The sequence below is a fragment of the Tetrao urogallus genome (genome assembly GCF_951394365.1).
Source record: "Tetrao urogallus genome assembly, chromosome: 20".
Lineage (NCBI taxonomy): Eukaryota > Metazoa > Chordata > Aves > Galliformes > Phasianidae > Tetrao > Tetrao urogallus.
The window spans coordinates 5,310,465-5,327,347 of record NC_136833.1 but is presented as its reverse complement, the minus strand read 5'-3'; the positions used below and the strand labels follow the sequence as shown (position 1 = coordinate 5,327,347).

The 16,883-nt window shown below is 45.4% G+C and overlaps 1 protein-coding gene across 1 annotated transcript; it reads right to left on the bottom strand.

Moving 5' to 3' along the window:
* Positions 1–11,165: 11,165 nt before the first annotated feature.
* On the bottom strand, positions 11,166–16,631 carry TMEM248 (transmembrane protein 248; the record flags this gene model as incomplete). The annotated part of the gene is made up of 6 exons (XM_079545285.1): positions 11,166–11,186; positions 11,938–12,081; positions 12,542–12,725; positions 13,513–13,663; positions 14,990–15,275; positions 16,473–16,631. The coding sequence occupies 6 exons, from the start codon at positions 16,629–16,631 to the stop codon at positions 11,166–11,168; spliced, it is 945 nt and encodes a 314-aa protein (XP_079401411.1).
* Positions 16,632–16,883: the final 252 nt, after the last annotated feature.

Sequence of the window (16,883 nt, the reverse complement as noted above, 5' to 3'; positions counted from 1 at the left end):
AGCCCTAATCTAAAGCCCTTGCATCCTCAGCAAAGAGCTTACTTTCCTCTGTAAGAAGATGAGGCTGTTATATCTTGGAGAGCCACAAGAAAACTGTTATTTGGAGGATGAGATGAGACATCCCAAGACCCAACAGTTTCAGGCCTTGCACCAAATATCCCCAGTGTTGCTCCTCCGTCAGTGGGAACAGATCAATAGGTGGCCTGGGGTAGCCTATGCTGACCAGAAAAGAGGCAAAGCTCTTCAAAGGGATTTCAGGTGACCCTGAGCAGAGCTCAGAGCCCCAGAATAACTATTTTGCCAACGTGTGTTGACATTTGGGGCACAGGTGTGCAAGATATCCTGGTTCCCAAGTTCTAAAACAAACTCATGGGGGAAAGCTTTGGGTTTCTTTGCAGCACGCTAAAAGCTGTTAACAAGGAAAGAGTCCAGATTTCCATATAAAACCTTCAGAAAAAAATATCTGTGCTTGGCCACATTATGAAAAGGGCACATCAGGCATTGGAACGTCAACCCACAGCCACACCAGGCTTCCCCCTGCCTTGTGCAGGATTGCCCTGGACTTAAATAGAAGGAAAAACCTCATGAAAGCATCAGAAAGCTTCACTGCCAGGCACCTTCTGGTCCTCACTATCAAGGCAACAATCAGCACAACCAGCCACATCTCCACTGCAAGCACAGGAGCAAGGCCAGCTGCCTGCAGATAAGTTATGAATGGAAGGATGGGTACTAAAGAAGGTTACAGGCATGATTCTTAGAAGGCACGAGAAGAAAGAGATCAAATCAAAGCTAAATGCTGCTGCTGTTCCTCTTGCTATAACCTTTGGTGCAGAAATAATCCAGGAGTGCTTTGAATTCCAGCTGCTCCCGCAGAGAAGGTTTGGAAGCACCTTATTTGGGATTCAAGCTACAGTGCAGAGCAGGGAGCACCAACAGCTTTCATCCACAGCACATGGGGTACATCAGAGCCTGCCTTTCTTCTTGGCCAGCCTGGAGAATTGTTTTAATCTTGACACCCCCAAGAAACCCTTCCAACTCATAACCACTCATTTATCCAAAATTGATGCAGAGATGCACAGCTGCCATGAAACAACCACAGAGCCTCACACCAACACTGCTCCACGCTGCCTTTATCCACCCTGTCCCCAACAGGGGCTCTTCCTCTCTTCTCAACCATAGGGCAGAGGGCTTTTATCCCCATTTTGGACTCGAAGCACAAGGCAGACTGGAGCAGGAGCATGTGGTGTTCTCCAATAGCCGAGCTCAGGGTCTCCATCAGCCTCACCCTTCCCTGAGCTCACACCATTGCCAGAGCTACAGACCTGATTCCTTTATTACAAAACCCCAGCTGCAGAGATACAACAACGCTTATTCAGAACTGCCATCTCCTGATGCATCCCTAGCAAGGCATTTCCCAACTAGCAACAGCAGCCTTAAATTCTTCATGAACAGCAGTTAGTCGTGCCACAGTTTCCACTGTGTGCCATGAATTCTAATAGAAATACACACAAACTGCCATCCCTCAGCACCAGGCGATCAAGAACATGAAGTTTGTACAAGTGAGAGGTCCTACTGTTGGCTTTTCTTCCCTTTTTTCTTTGTTGCTGCCTGTTTTTAAAAGCAGTCACAGCGAATTTTTGCAGTGGGTGAGAGCATGGCTAAGCAGTTTGGGAATCTCCTTGGTTGGGTCGTGCATCACAGCAGGGCATCCTGCACCAGCATTTGTCAAAATTATGACAGACCAAAAGAGAAGATTCAAAAAGGAAGCAAAAAAAGAAAAAAAGAAAGCCAAACCAGTGCCACCAGCTGCCCTCACTGTTAGCAATGTTCCTGCGTAAGGAAGGCAAAACGCCCCACACGTACATCCTGAGCCAACCCAAAGACATTGGAGATCTTAAGTGCTCTTTCTACCACTGCTGGGGGGTGCTTTGGTAGTAAATAAATCGATCCCTTTGCTTTTCCTTTATGTCAGCCTCTAGAATGGCCCTGTTCAGACACTGTGCTGGTACCACACAGGCATGACTTCCCACAGGCAATGGTGATTCACCCTCTGGTTTCAGCACTTCTGGAAGTATGAGAAATTAAATTTCCCCAACGTATCCTTGGCATCTCCTCCCAGAAGGTTAAAACAAACTAATAAGCAGAAACAAACACTTTCTTTGCCAGGAGGAGCAGCAATCTGTGCACGCACTCAGCACGCTCCTAATGGAGAAGCCTAGGCAATGTGATGGGCTGACAGTTTAATGGAGATGTTCCCATTTCCAGGAATGGGCTTGTCGAAGGTTGTGTTCACTTCAGCAGCTTTCTGCAACAACAAAACCCTCAGATGCCTGTGGTTGGAAGTGACTTATTTTGGACCGACAGAACAATGAACAAAGCACCCTCTCTCTGGCACAGGGAGCCCCACAGAGGAGCGTTTCGCAAAACCTTCTGGCAACAAGGGGACCCTCTGGTTTTGCAATCCTCACTGCACTTATGGGCAAAGCTGTGCGTCACATGAAATCCTGCTGGGAGAAGCTGGAAGCAGCCAGCATCACCAGGAAGCCCTCAGACAGACAGACCCCCGAGCTCCTCACAGGCTGTGCCAGCACGGACTGGATATTAGAAATGCATTGGCACAGCTGCCCAGGGAGGCAGTGGGATCCCCAACACACTGGAGGTGTTAAGAACTGTGGGCATGTGGTCACTGGGCATGGTGGGATGGGGTGGGGTTGGGGATCTGAGATCTCTTTTCCAACCTGAATGATTGTATGATGCAGCAGCTCTCAGGGACATCAAGCTTCCAGGGGAGCACCTGCAAGCTGCTCTCAGGAAACTTGGCCAGAAACAGCAGACATGTTGTGCTAACCCCAGATTGACATCAAGAACAAAGGTTGATGCTCTCTGCACCTCAACAAAGACCACTCAGCCCTAACCCAGCACAGTTCAGAGATTCCTGTAGGCAGCCAGATCAGCATAGCACCAGATGGGACCTGGAGCTTGCAGGAGTTCAGTGGAGAACCCAGTCACGGGAGAAACCCCACGTACAGAATTCTGTCTTCTGGGAGCTCCACCACATCCTCTCCAACTCATTATGTTGTGGAGATCCAGATTTTGTTCTCGGGCCACAATGAGTTTAAGCTCAAATTTAGCTCTGCCTCCTGCTATGATGCCACCAATGAGTCAAGGGGAAATTCTGATGCTGCAGTATCTGGTGCATCGACTCAAGGTTGTATTATTCACTGTTCACGCTCAGCCACTCAATTGTCAGCAGATCTGCTCAGATCCCAATTATTCAGCAACAGAGAAAAGCTTCGTTAAGTATTTTGACTTTTTCGGGGCAGCTGTGCCTGCACTGACAGTGTGCTACCCCAGCAAGTAGGGGCAGCGAACCTGAGCAGTGCTGGGCCTCAAACAGCCTCAAACACTGGGGACTCCTTGAAGTCACTGTGCTCAAACACAGCAGTTTTCTGTCTGCTCTAATCAACAGCAAGGTCCCTGCTGGTCTCCAGCTGCACCCAGGATTGGAGATGATGATGGCCACTTCTCGTGCCAGGGCTTTGCACTGCACTGCACTGCGGTCACTTGTTTGCTCCAGGCATTCACAATCGTATCTGGGCAGCCACTTCGTGGGCAGAGCTTTTCTGCTTCAAACAGATCCCATCTGTGTCCCTTCAGAAGAAGCCAATGAGACATTAACCACACAGACAGCTCCAACACCTTGTATGAGCACACGGCCACGACGGGCACTGCTGGGACATCTCCAGTGATGAAAGCTTCCTGTGTTCCTACAAACCACTTTGTTCATGCACAATAAAACAGCATAAATAATTCCAAGCCGGCTGTGCTCCCAAAGCACTGCACGTTGTGCCAGGGTTTGCCTCACTTGCTTTGCTGTCCTCTAACAGCCAGCGGGAGGTGTATGTGTGTGTGTTCAAGCAAAATGCAAAGCAGGGGGAGAAAGGAGATTTCCCTGTTGCACTACAGCCAAGAAAACACAGAGATCTGACTTTACATCTAACAGGAGATGAGGAAAAACTCAAATCCTCAAACAAATAAATTAAATTAGGTACCTAACTCCTGTTGCTTTCAGGGCAGATAGGCACAGGAGCCAGGTCTTGGTCAAGAGGCATTAACTTGCTGCTAGCGAACGATTGAGTCATTTTCCTGGAAACAGCACCTCCCTCCTCCTGTATCAGTTCTGAACGTGGTTGACCCCACGCTTGTTTGCCAGCACCAACTCCCGGGATGCTCCAGCATCCCTTCGGGGTCAGGAAAGCTTTGTATGAAACGAGAACACGCAGGCATCCAGGGAGAAAGATGGGATCACTCGAGGTCCCCCAGAACCCTGGGAACAGCCGCAAACATCGCCTTCCGACGCAGCACAGCCCGCACCGCGGCTCGCTTCGCCCCTCCCCCGGGTCGCCCCGCAGCCAGGCCGGGCCCCGCGGCTCCATGCCGGGCTCTGCCGCCCCCTGGTGGCGCCGGGCGGGCAGTGCAGGGTCGGAGCTGAACGCGTCCTCTCGGGTGGTTCGCAGTTCGTCCCGCGGCCCTACGAGCTCTAAAAAAGCTCCTTGCAGAAGCTGCGGACACCTAAACTAAACTCGTTTTCCCCATTGCTAGGTTTTTGCCCGCTGAGCCCGGTCTCGCTAGGGATCGCCTCGCAAAGCATCCCCTCCAAGCTGCTCCCTCCTTCCCCAAGGCTTAACCAACACAAGCAAGATTTCAGGCTCAAAGTCAAGTGCTCAGCCAGTCCTGGCTGCTATAAGCCGAGCTCTCAGCCTACAAAAGCCTCCTCCCGAAGCACTTTTGGGATCCAGCTTTGCCACTCCATACAAACATCCAAACGAGGACATGCCCGCTGCCCAGCACACCACAACCACCGCTTACTGAGACTTACCTGGGAGGAATCCAGCAGCTCGAGCTCCTTTCCCAAGCACTTCTTGCACTGCACCCACACCAACTTAACACCTAAACTGCCTCTCCCCCCTGTTAAAACCTCATGTGCTTGCAGCACAATCATCACCTCTCCCCAGGCAGCTGAGCTGCAATCAGAGGCGATCAGCAGCTCCTGTGGCACACAATACAACCCACCCCCTGGGACCGGTCAGCAACCCGGCCTCAGCTGCTCAGCAAAAGGCAACAGAAGAAACCAGAATTCAGCTCTAGGACAAAAATCCTCCTGTTGGTGTTGAGTGCTGTGGATGAGCTCCAAGCGGCCACGTCTCTGTCTGTAGGTCACAAAATTACTCTCCTTACCCATTTAGGCCAGCCAGGTAGTAATTTTGTTTATATGGGGCTCAGGGATCAATAGGGAAAAAGAATCTCATGGGTTAATCAACGTTTTGCACTCTGTCACCTTGCCTGAGCTGCTTTAAGGCTGTCTCCTTCTTCTCCAGATGTGGTTGCACAGTAGGAGCAGACTGAGCATCTCCATGGCTTGGTTTGTGCAGAGCGTAGAAAGGACACTGCCAGCCTCCTCACTGCAAAGCCCCTTTTGTTCTACAATGGAGGTCAGATGATCTTTGCCAATCAATGCAGTGTATTGGGAAATACCTTTGTAATGTCTACGAAAGGTCCATGGATTTGACATCTTACATCGTTACTTGTTACTTCAGATGCATGAATCACAGTGCAAGGAGCAAATGATAGAGATAACGTAAGGAAGTCTATGCTCAGGTCGTCAAGTTTTAGCATGCTGTAAAGAGACATCTTTAAAGGATGAATGGGGAATATTGATTCTGCTGGGAAGCCCTCAGGTTAGGAAACCTCCACCAAGGTCACAGCACTTCAAAAGCCCTTTATAAAGGAGAAAACTGAGACACAGAAACACAAAGCAAGTTGCCCAAGTCACCTAGCAAGGCAGAGCTAGGAATCAAGAGTGCTGATGGGCAGGAACACTGCCTGCATCAGTGCTGAACAAAGACCCAAATCCAGCAACTCTGCACCCTGGTTCTTAGCATTTCTGCCATTTACTTAGCTGAACTTTTTTTCAACACAGCACTAACGGGCACCTCAAGGTCAGTGCCCCACATCTGAGCTGTTGGCCAAGGTTCACAGAGAAACTGCTCAAGTGGGCAAGGGCCACAAAGAAACCTTTGTCCACACAAATCCTGAGGGATCTTCCAGGAGGACGATGGCGAGCTCAAATATCAAGTTTTGAAGTCATTGAGCTGAATGGTTAAAGGCAGACAGGCCCAAAAGGGTTTAACACATCTGTGTGGCTTTCTGCTTCTTGCTACAGATCTCTCCCAAGCAGTTCATCACTAGCAGCATTTTGATTAAGGCTGGATGGCAGAGAAAAGCTTGCAATCTACGTTTCAGCAGCTGCCAGCATACTTATTCATGTTATCTCCTAGCACAATGTTTCCTTGAAACCCTTCTCTTTCAAAAAGGCAGCGACAGAAATCTGCTTGCAGGATGAAGGCGCTGCATCAAGACAGATGCTGCTCTTCATTTTCAGCAATGCTTCCACATAATACCAAAATATTTGGCACAAAACATCCGATTAAAGAACTGCCATGGCTGCTGGCAGATGGTGCTTCTCAGCCCAATCTGCAGCCGCCCGCTAACGTTGGATGTAATCTGATTGCAAACACTGTGCATGCATTTTTTCCAGCTGAACAACCTTTACATAATTTTTCATTTTAGTTTGTTAACCAACATTGCTGTTACGAAGTAAACAGCCCGATTACAGCGTTATCAAATGAATCCCTTCTGCTCACCCCACCCTTCCAGCTTTGGGAAACGTCCTGTTGCACATTAGCCCAGCAGCCAGGTTTTCTTCTGTTGCACCACCAGCATAAAGCATCCCTCGGGCTGCTCATGCTATGAGGAGCCAGGAGAGGGCCCTGAAAGAACTCAGCTTAATGCTTTGGCACTGTATGACAGCAAGACTCTCCCTATGTAAGAGGTTTGTCAAGTACCCCCGACAGCCTTTGCTCTAGAAAAAAGACAAAGGATTAAATCATGGAACGGTTGGAGCTGGAAGGGACCCCCAAAGGCCATCTGGTCCCACTGCCTGCAGTGCACAGGGACACTCACAGCTCACTGCCTGGTCAGCCTGACCTCGGCTGGTTTCATTTATTGTTTTCCCCAATGGGAATTCACAGCTGATCCTCCTTGCTCTTACTCACACGTAATGCTACGCAGTAATAGCTCTAGAAACAGGATTTTCTTCAAGGAAGTTACACATCTACAGAGCTTGCTGAACATACGTGTGCATTTCCCAACCAGAGGCTGTGTGTGTTAGGAGGGAGGGTTTGTTTAACAGGAAAACAAGCACAGACGTGTGCTAGTGTCTCTCTTCCTCACTGCTGACAGACTGAGTGCAGCAGAGGCCAAGAGGATTGCTCTGCTAACTCATAGTGATGGATGAACTCAGAGCCCATGCTGGCACACGGCGTTCGTGCTTACTCTGGACAGATATTTCAGAACTAGTCAGACTTCCTACAGCCAGACCAAAGGGATTTGTCACAGCTATTCTCTTAAATTCACTTTTTCCCTCCCCTGTTAATTCTCAGAGTTTCTCTCCCCAGCAAAAACTCTGCAACAACTTTACAGCTCCGCTTTTAAACAATGCTCCCATTTGTCACTGGATTTCAATAGGCCCCATCTGGAAACACCCAGAGTCAGAACACTGCGTGAATGCTTTGAACCACATCCTCCAGAGAAGCAACACAGGCTGGCCTTGTGTCTGTTGAGCACACGGTGCCCAGCTTGTAACAAGCTTTGAAGGACAGCCCCAAGTCTTTCTCTCCTTTTCTCCAGCACTGAAAACAAACAGGTGCAGCTTGTTCCAGCTGCGCAGTAACTGGAGCTGGAATTTAACGAGTTCTATTATCTTGATTTCAACAGCCATCCACAGATGCCCTTTAACGATCCCAAGCCACCTGCAGGCACTGAGGAATGCTCAGGAACTGGTTTGGGTTCAGCTGGGTAACACAGCACCTGCAGCAAGGAGGCTGGGAAGGAGGGCCTGATAACCACCAAGGCCAGCAGGAAGCTGAGACCAGAGCAAACAAGGGTTCATTTCTCTTACGTTCCTTTCAGAGGACCTTGCTGCAGTGAAAAATCAACACGCTGAGCATTCTGCTGCTAATCCTAAAGAACGTTGCCAACATGAAGGACAAACAGCATTTGCTCCACCTATGTGTTCAGCACAGAGACCTGTATTGTATCAATAAGGCAGGCCTTATGTCCCTGATAAGAGGGACAAAAAGACAAGCAGAGCCCCAAAAAAGCAACAGGAGAGATAAGTAGGTCATAAATTCTCCATTATAGCAACTCTATAGCATTAGATTCCTGCCCCACGATACATACAAAACTCCTCCATCAATTCTACATGCACTGTAAGTACAGCAACGTTTGCAATTCCAACCAATTACAAACTTCACTACCAATTTCTTCCAAGGGTTGATGTAATGTAAATGGTTTCTGAAACCTCCATAGCAACTAGGGGAGAAATAAAGACAACAGAGTAAACTTCATGGTTTTTATTCTGCAAAGCAATATGCACATCATCATACAAACACAAAATTAATCTAGGAGAGAAATGTCATTTCCAAATCAGCTATGAACTGTCATGCAACAAGACAAGTGAAATGTAAGAACAAAACAAAAAAGCCATCTTAACCCTACAACCACCTGCAGAGGGTTGAAAACCAAGGCTCAGATTTTCTATGTAATGCCAAAGAAAAACGCAAAAGAAAATGGCAGCTTTCTAAGAACAAGAAAACACATACAAATAGAATCAAAACTGATTCAAGTCATAGTTCAAAAGAAAAAGAAAACAACAAAAAAAAAAAAAAGGAAAGATCAATATGATCTGAACTCTAATATTAAGTTTTTATTTTTCTGTTTGGCTGCATTTAACTTGTTTTACATCGTGCCTAGGAACAATCTGATATTCCTCAGGATTGCAGCAACCCAACCTGATGGACACCTTCCTCCCTGCTGCAATAATGGGGCAAAGGGAAAACTAAGGCCAAAAACACAGCTCTTTAACGTTTTCCCTTTTGCTTCCATTGGTCACAATCTCAACTATTTCTCTGTATTTCCATACAGTGGGTAACGAACCACAAAGCAGGCTCCTCTCATTACCAAATAGCAAAACCAAATAAAAAAAAATAAATATACATCCATATGTTTTTCCCCAACAGATCAATTTGTAAATGGGACATCTGGAGGTGGATTTTTAGTTTGCTGGAAGGAGGTGGGTTTGCTTTTTTAAAGGAGTCACTATCAGTGTTCTCTAGGGATTGCTAGAACCTGCAGCACCACCCCAATCACTTTCCTCTTCCTGCCTTTGGTCCCCACACCAAGCCACCCTCCCAGGCAACACAGTCAGCACTAAAGCAGAAGGTGGTTTGCATGGATCAGGAACAGCCCAGACAATTTCCATGAGAAGCTGCTTTACCTTGCTGACCCATGTCAATGAAGCAATATTAGCCCATAGCAGCATCAGGAGAAAACTGGAAGCTTCCTTTTATCCCTAGACTTCAAAGTGGGCCATCTCTTGAGCTTTGCTTTAACACCGCTGGAGAAAAAAATACATTAGTTACCACTGCTTAAAAGTAACTGAATTCTGGAATGGAAATGTTCTCATCAAAAAGTGTGGCCCTTGACTGCTCTTCAGAGCATCTGAAGCAAACTTACTGAATGCTGAAGTCCTATATATACAGGCCCACAGACCAGCAGGGTACCATCCACAACAGTGTCTATTGGTAATAAACTAAGAATCTTATGCCAGCACAATGGAGACTGTAAGATTTTGACTTGAGTCGTCTTGTTTTGTGTAGAGTGAAATTTATCAAAGGAAAAGAGAGAGAAAAAAGCTCCTAAGTGTATTTTTGCAGACCTACACTACAAAAAGAAGATGGAAGGTCAGTTAAGGCAACCAGTGAGATTTTAAAAGCAGTGGTGGAAATGTCTGCAGGAAAACCACAACTCCTGAAAATTAATGAGGTTACTGAATAACATGAGGGAAATAAACAGCAAAAGCCAGAATGGAAAAGAGAAAAATAACACATAATAAAGCTCCTCTGATTGAAGAATGGACACAGAGAACAGTATGAATTTTACTGTGTGGTTTCTTTGACCTTGATTACGACAGCCCTGGTTCCCTCCTTGTCATCTTCCCCTGAGTGGACAGCATTAAATGGAGATTGGCCTAAGCTAATAAAAGTGACACTTTCCGCTGCCCTTCAGAGATGGATGGAGAGCCCCAGAGTGAGGCTTTGTAACAGAGGACAGGATTTCTTTTCCTTTCATTATTTGCACTTGCCTGAGGCTGTGCAGAGCCCCCACAGACAGCACAATGCATCTTTTTACCAAGTGTCACTTTCTAGAAAGAAGGCTGACAGAGAGCTGCTCTGCAGCATGGATACACGTTCCGGGGTTGAGGGCTGCAGATGGGAGGCCAGCAGAAAGCTTCCCAGGCAGTCTCAGTGCTGACTGACCCTCTGGCATTCAGCGGGCCAAATGGAAAAAAAAAAAAATAACAATAAGAATCAAACTTAGTTTTCAATAAGAAAGATTTTAAAATGGGACTTCACTTCTTAAGTTTTTACTATGAATAAAAGCACAAGTTTGTCCTAAATACAGCACTATTAAAATGTGTATATGTATTTCTTTTTTCCCCCAAAAATAAACCTAAAACTGTTGATATCTTTTCTCGCAAGCAAGGAGCAAATGGAAGAAGGTATCAGGCCACACAAACACACATTGAACTCATGTAGTAGATTGGTGGCTCTGGAAATGCAGTATTATATCAAAGGTGCATACCGTTTCAAACACACTGTACATATCATTGGGCAAATAACAAAGATTTGTTGGTTTGAGACATTTGCAAAGGCATCTTAACCTGCCCAGATGCAGCTAGACAAAAATATCTTGCTCTGACTATATGTAGCCATATCACTAAACATATCTACACCAACATTCAGCTATGTCCACAGGTAAAGACTGAACGCTTCTGGCCGCACTACAATGCGGAACAAGTGCATCATCTACTCTGAATACACCTTTATAAATATGTACAAGTCAATTACAGGCACTTGAAATGTCTTTGGTTGGAATAAACCAACATTGCAAGATAATGTATTCACAGAGTGTCAAGACCCATTCTGGGTTCAGCAGGCAATGATTACGGTTCTCAGTCATTCTCAGTAAGATGAGAGGATGGATTATGCTTCTGACAAAGCAACCTAAACAGAAGAAAAAGAAAACATTTTGTTAAAGTCAAATTCTTAATCTGGTAACAGTGATATTGCTTATCTCCACACAGCTGGCATATCTGCCCTCCAGCTTTTCAAAGAACCTTGAGAGTCTAACTTGGAAAGGATCAAAGTAAGTCTGAAAATGTTTTGTGCTCCGCATAATCTGTTTAAAAACAATACAGAACAAAACTGCTCATACTATGAAACGTCATTAAGATCAAAAGGAGCCAGCATTCACTTCCTACTTTACAACAAACACATTCATATTTAATCCTGCAAGCAACGTGCAGCTCCAATGCAGTACTGAATAATGACTGTTCCATTACCTTTGTGATTGCTTTAATTCTGATTAGCAGCTGCTAAAAATTGTATTTTTTACATTTGATTCAAAAATTGTATTTTATTTTCAGTCAGTTGTGGTGAAAGACAAACCCACTCAGTGCTATCTATTCCAGGTTACATACAAAATAACAACATCAGAAGTGGAATGGCAGTCGTATTACGGCACTGACTGAAGTGCACTAATCCACCTCTGCAGGAGAGAAATCTACCTGAGGATCTACACAGCACACACCTGCATTTTGCAGCACCCTTCCTTACTGCCCACGATGAAAAACTCCTGTCTCTTTGAAAAGGAATTAAATCTACATTTCAAGAGATAAGAGCAACCAGTCTGCAGTACATACAAAAGGAGGCTTTATGTTATCAGAGTCAGTACTTTGTTATTACACAAACTCACCTTTTCAGAGCAGAATTCTGTATTGCTTTGTCTCAGTTTGCTTGGTCTGCCTTTAATAACTGCATAGCAGAACATTGTAATCACCATCACAAAAAGAAAGTAACTGGTATGCATGAGATGTAGGTTTATTAGAGAGCGATCATCCTGCATGGGGAATTAAAACCATTCACTGACAATGCACCAGTAGTTGACACTTTCTATTAAAGCAATAATTACCAAATCAGCACAGAAATTACTTCATGAATCAGCTTTCTCCCCTATACAAGGCTGGCATTGTAATGACTGTGGCACATAAAGAGCCAAAAATGCTCCTCATGTTAAAAATCTGTGCTAGAGATCTCTTCCCATATACCAGCAGTGCTTTTTGCCAAATGACTTCCAAACATAAAAGCTGGTTATTACAAGTTGCAAGGGCCATGGAGATAACACAAAGAGCATCACACCCACCACAGGTAAAGCACACCTAACTCTGTCTCAGCCCCTGCCCTACACAGTAAGCCATCACTACATCTGGCTATTTTAGGACATGAACAGAATCGTATTCGCTTAAAACTACAGCTAAGCATTTCCTCAACATAAGATAGAAAAATGATGTGGCACTTACATCTGGAACTATAACAGTTAGTTTGGGATTTAAAGCATGATACACTTTTCCAATTGCTCCTTTGTAACACCAGAAGGGGTTATAATCCTGTGCATACTTGGTATTAGAGTCCCTTGCTGTGGTAAAGATCTTGTACCAAAGCGTAGCATTGCTGTATGTTTCAGGGACACAATGTGGTGGCTGACTGCAGAAAAACAGAAATAATTAGCATGCTAATTGCCATTCTCTACATTCAGTAAGACTGAGTTACAAGACAGAGTCATGCCTAAGTCTTTGCAGCTGCATAAAATGCAATTTTATTCTGGATCTCCAAAACAGTTAAAAAAAAAAACAAGGATTAGCCAAGAGAGCATATAACACCAAATGATCACTATCCTAACATTAGGATTTAACTGCATGTTGTGCCAGTAAGCCAGCACCCCACAGCTTAATTAGAAAAACACTGGCTTTCATATGGCTTTGTACAGTCAAGAGAACCCACCTGATGGTCTTCCCGAGTACACTGCACAGTGTCAGGGGTTCAGAGGAGACAAAGGGAAATGATTGTGATGAAAGGGCTGTGCTTAGTGGGTCTGGCAGCAAAGCAACATTCAGCTTCTGCTGATCTGTCAGCAGGGAAGAGGATAAGAACCTCCGAGTCAAGCCTTAGCTCTCATACCAGGCAGTGAAACTGCATTATAGGATATCTTAAATTTCACTGATTCTGTTGTTCCTACTGAAGTTTAAATCACAGGTTGCATGCTGAAAGGCAGGTGTGCCTGGAGTCAAAACACCCTCTGAAAAACCTAGTGTTGCAGGAAGACAGCAAAACCCTCCAGACTCAAGACAGGGTTCTATCAATGGGGAAAGGAAAGCAAGCACACCATTTGCACAGTCACAACATCATCCATCAGGATGTGCCAGCCTCAAAGAAGCTGCCGAGAGGTTAATCTCCCAGCAACCAGTCTATGAAGAGTTTAAAATCCACTTACACTGTGACAGGGAATACATTGCTGGCTGCTGTCACAGTCATGCAGGTTGTGAAGACAACCTGCTCGCAGTGACCATGAAGAACACAGTCGTCTGAATTCCAGGCAGCCGGCAGTGTGAACGTAATGTTTATCTCCTCGTGGGATTCTCTGCCTTTGAGAAAAGAGAGGAGAGGAAGAAAGCTGGTTTTCAGTCACAGAAGTATCTGAGCAACAACCACAGGGATAGGACAGTGTGCAACTGATGAAGAAGGCAACCTTAGCCTGAGTCTGTACCTTTGAAGTCACTTGGCATCTCTACTAACAATGCAGAAAGCAAAGAGAATGTTTAAAACCAAATAAACAAAACGAAACAAAGCCCCTGCAAACAAAGAAACTGCAAAGCAAACCAACAAAACCAACCCGGGAACAGCAACAAAAGCCAACAGCTGCTGGCCTCTCTAATCTCTCCTGCCCCCAGAAGAAGTGAGGGCATCAGGCTCCTCTCAGAAATGAAAACCTCAATACTTGTAAGTGAACCCATACACGTTCAGATAATTGTATTAGAAAGTAAAAGAACTTATTGTCTTTCTCCCACTTAAGACTTTGTTGAACACTTGCTTTATCAGAAGTTCACATTTCTGAAAGGATGCTAGCAGATACTGGACTGCAGATTGACTCCATGTGGATTTGTTCATCTTCATACGGAAAATAAATCCAGGCTACTTGAAACAGAACTTGCATCTGATAGCTCATAAAGCAGTAACAAAACAACACACAATACAAGAACACAGATTTACAGCTATGACTACTGTTTGTTTCCAGATCTCTGGGGCTGAAGACACCTTCTGACATGATTATGAAATGCAACCTGGGCTAAAAGCTTACATTCACTGAGGTTCTATTATTAACAGTGTTATCTCCTGACGAAACTGTCAGAACAGCCATGTAAGAGGTCTTCATACCACAGAAATTTCAAGCATTTGTTGTTGTCTGCAATATTAAAATGCTGTACACACTTCAGACATTAGATCTGTATTTCTTAGAAGATATGCTGAGGCACACACCATTAATGCCTTTGAAATGTGACCAACATTTGAAGTTGTATCGAGACACAACTCTCCCAAGGGTCACTTGTTGAAGGTTTTGTTGCCTAGAACTTTTTGGCTTAAAAATAACCTTCCATTGTCATTCAGTTTGTCGCTTCACACTGCAAAGCCTCACCCTGGTAAATCTGAAGATTCTTTCCCATTCTGAACACAGGGAAAGGTTTCTCTAGCAAAGAAAAGGGCTCCACATAGGACTGCACTCACAACATACCTGGTAACATACATTTCTGAAGCTAAAGATACATTATCAAAGCTAAAGCTGATGGTTGGACTAAGCGATCAGTGGTTGGCAGAGATGATCTTAGTGGTCTTTTCAACCTTAACAATTCTTATTTATGACACTGGAGAGTTTAGGGTATCGTTCAAACTTATAAAAGCCAAGTCTTGCATACCTGAGAGTCCAATCTGGTGTCCAAAAATGGTGGAACTTAGATGTGTGATGTTGCGGGAATATCCGCCAAATGGTCTGAGTGGGTCCAGTGTCAAAGTGATTGTAACAGAGATGTTGATGGGACCAGAGTCCTCAAGAGTCTGTGGGGACTGCGTGGAAGATCTCGCCTGCCCGCTGGTGACTGTACTTTCAGGAGTTGTGGTGTCATTGATGAGATGCTTCAGGGTTTCGTTCTCAGATATACAGAAGTCCAAATCATTAAATCTCAGGAGGAAAGTATTCCAGTCCTTAAAACAAATGCAAAGATTTAGCACAGATCAGCAAGCTAACCACAGGCTGCCCCTCCTGCAGCAGCACAGTCCTTGCTGCAAACCACCGAGCTGCAGTTCCAAGCCACCCAATGCGAGTTACACAGCTCAGGAAGTGAACACAAACACCTACACGGCCATCTCAACAACAGGCAAGTAGTTTATGAGTGTTTGGTGTTCAGTCCCAACCACTGCCTGACTGCTGCTTGGCTCAAGCAGCAGGAACATCCTCCTTTAAACTCCAGAAAGAATGCACTGGTTCGGTCCATTCTCACCAAGCTCAAAGTATGAGCACACTCCAACAAGGCTCTCCTCATTATTTCCCCTATATTCAGCACTCGTGAGGCCGCACCTCGAGTACTGTGTCCAGTTTTGGGCCCCTCACTGCAAGAAAGATGTTGAGGCCCTGGAACGTGTTCAAAGGAGGGCAACAAAGCCGGTGAGGGGTCTGGAACACAGGCCATATGAGGAGAGGCTGAAGGAGCTGGGAATGTTCAGCCTGGAGAAGAGGAGGCTCAGGGGAGACCTCATTGCTCTCTATAACTTCCTGAAGGGAGGTTGTAGTGAGCTGGGGGTCGGCCTCTTCTCTTGTGTCATTAGTGATAGGACCAGAGGGAATGGCTTCAAGCTACGGCAGGGGAGATTCAGGCTGGACATGAGGAAGTATTACTTTTCAGAAAGGGTGGTCAGGCACTGGAATGGATGCCCAGGGAGGTGGTGGAGTCACCGAGCCTGGGGGTGTTCAAGGAAAGGCTGGATGTTGTGCTGAGGGACATGGTTTAGTGGGAGCTATTGGGAATAGGTGAACGGTTGGACTGAATGATCTCTTAGGTCTTTTCCAACCTTGGTGATTCTATGATTCTATGATTATGGAACAGCAGTGCTAGATAAGATCAGAAGTTTCACAAACAAGCTAGCTGACACAAGAGATTAAGGAAAAGAATGGCTCCTGGTTACTCTAAGGAAGATCCACGTCAGATGGTTCAGCCTCACCCAGAAACTAAAATAAACTATTCAAACATTCGCACCAATGTCACCTTCCTATTAAAATCAGCAGGGAGTACATCAAAGACAATATCCCATAGGACTGTGTACTTCCATAGAAGGGTTTCTGAGGGGGGAAAATAGAATTCGTTAGCGTTGGGGATGTTTTACAAATCAGTGCTTGTACCATACCTCTGTCATTTCTGGTGACTTGATCTCCTTGATCTTAAAGAAATAACCCAGTGTCAGGAAAGCTATTGCCATAGCGCTTACGCTGATCATAAAGACCACGAGCGGAGGCCGGCTGCTGATGTAAACCTTCAGGTTCTCCAACAGGTTTATGTTGAACATTATTCTGATTGTTCACCTGAAAAAGAAAGAACGTCACAGCAGTGATGGGGCTGTGTGCTCCGGGGTGGGGTGGGCGAGTAGGGAAGACGGAAGTTTGGCAATAAAAACATCCAATTGTGCACTGAAAATGAGATTAAATGATAGAACTCTGCTACTGGTCACTGAACACAGACTGGTGTGTCTCAGGTAAAACAAATCAAAACACATTCACAAGAATCAAAACACATTCAACCTCACATTCTTAGCTCCCTG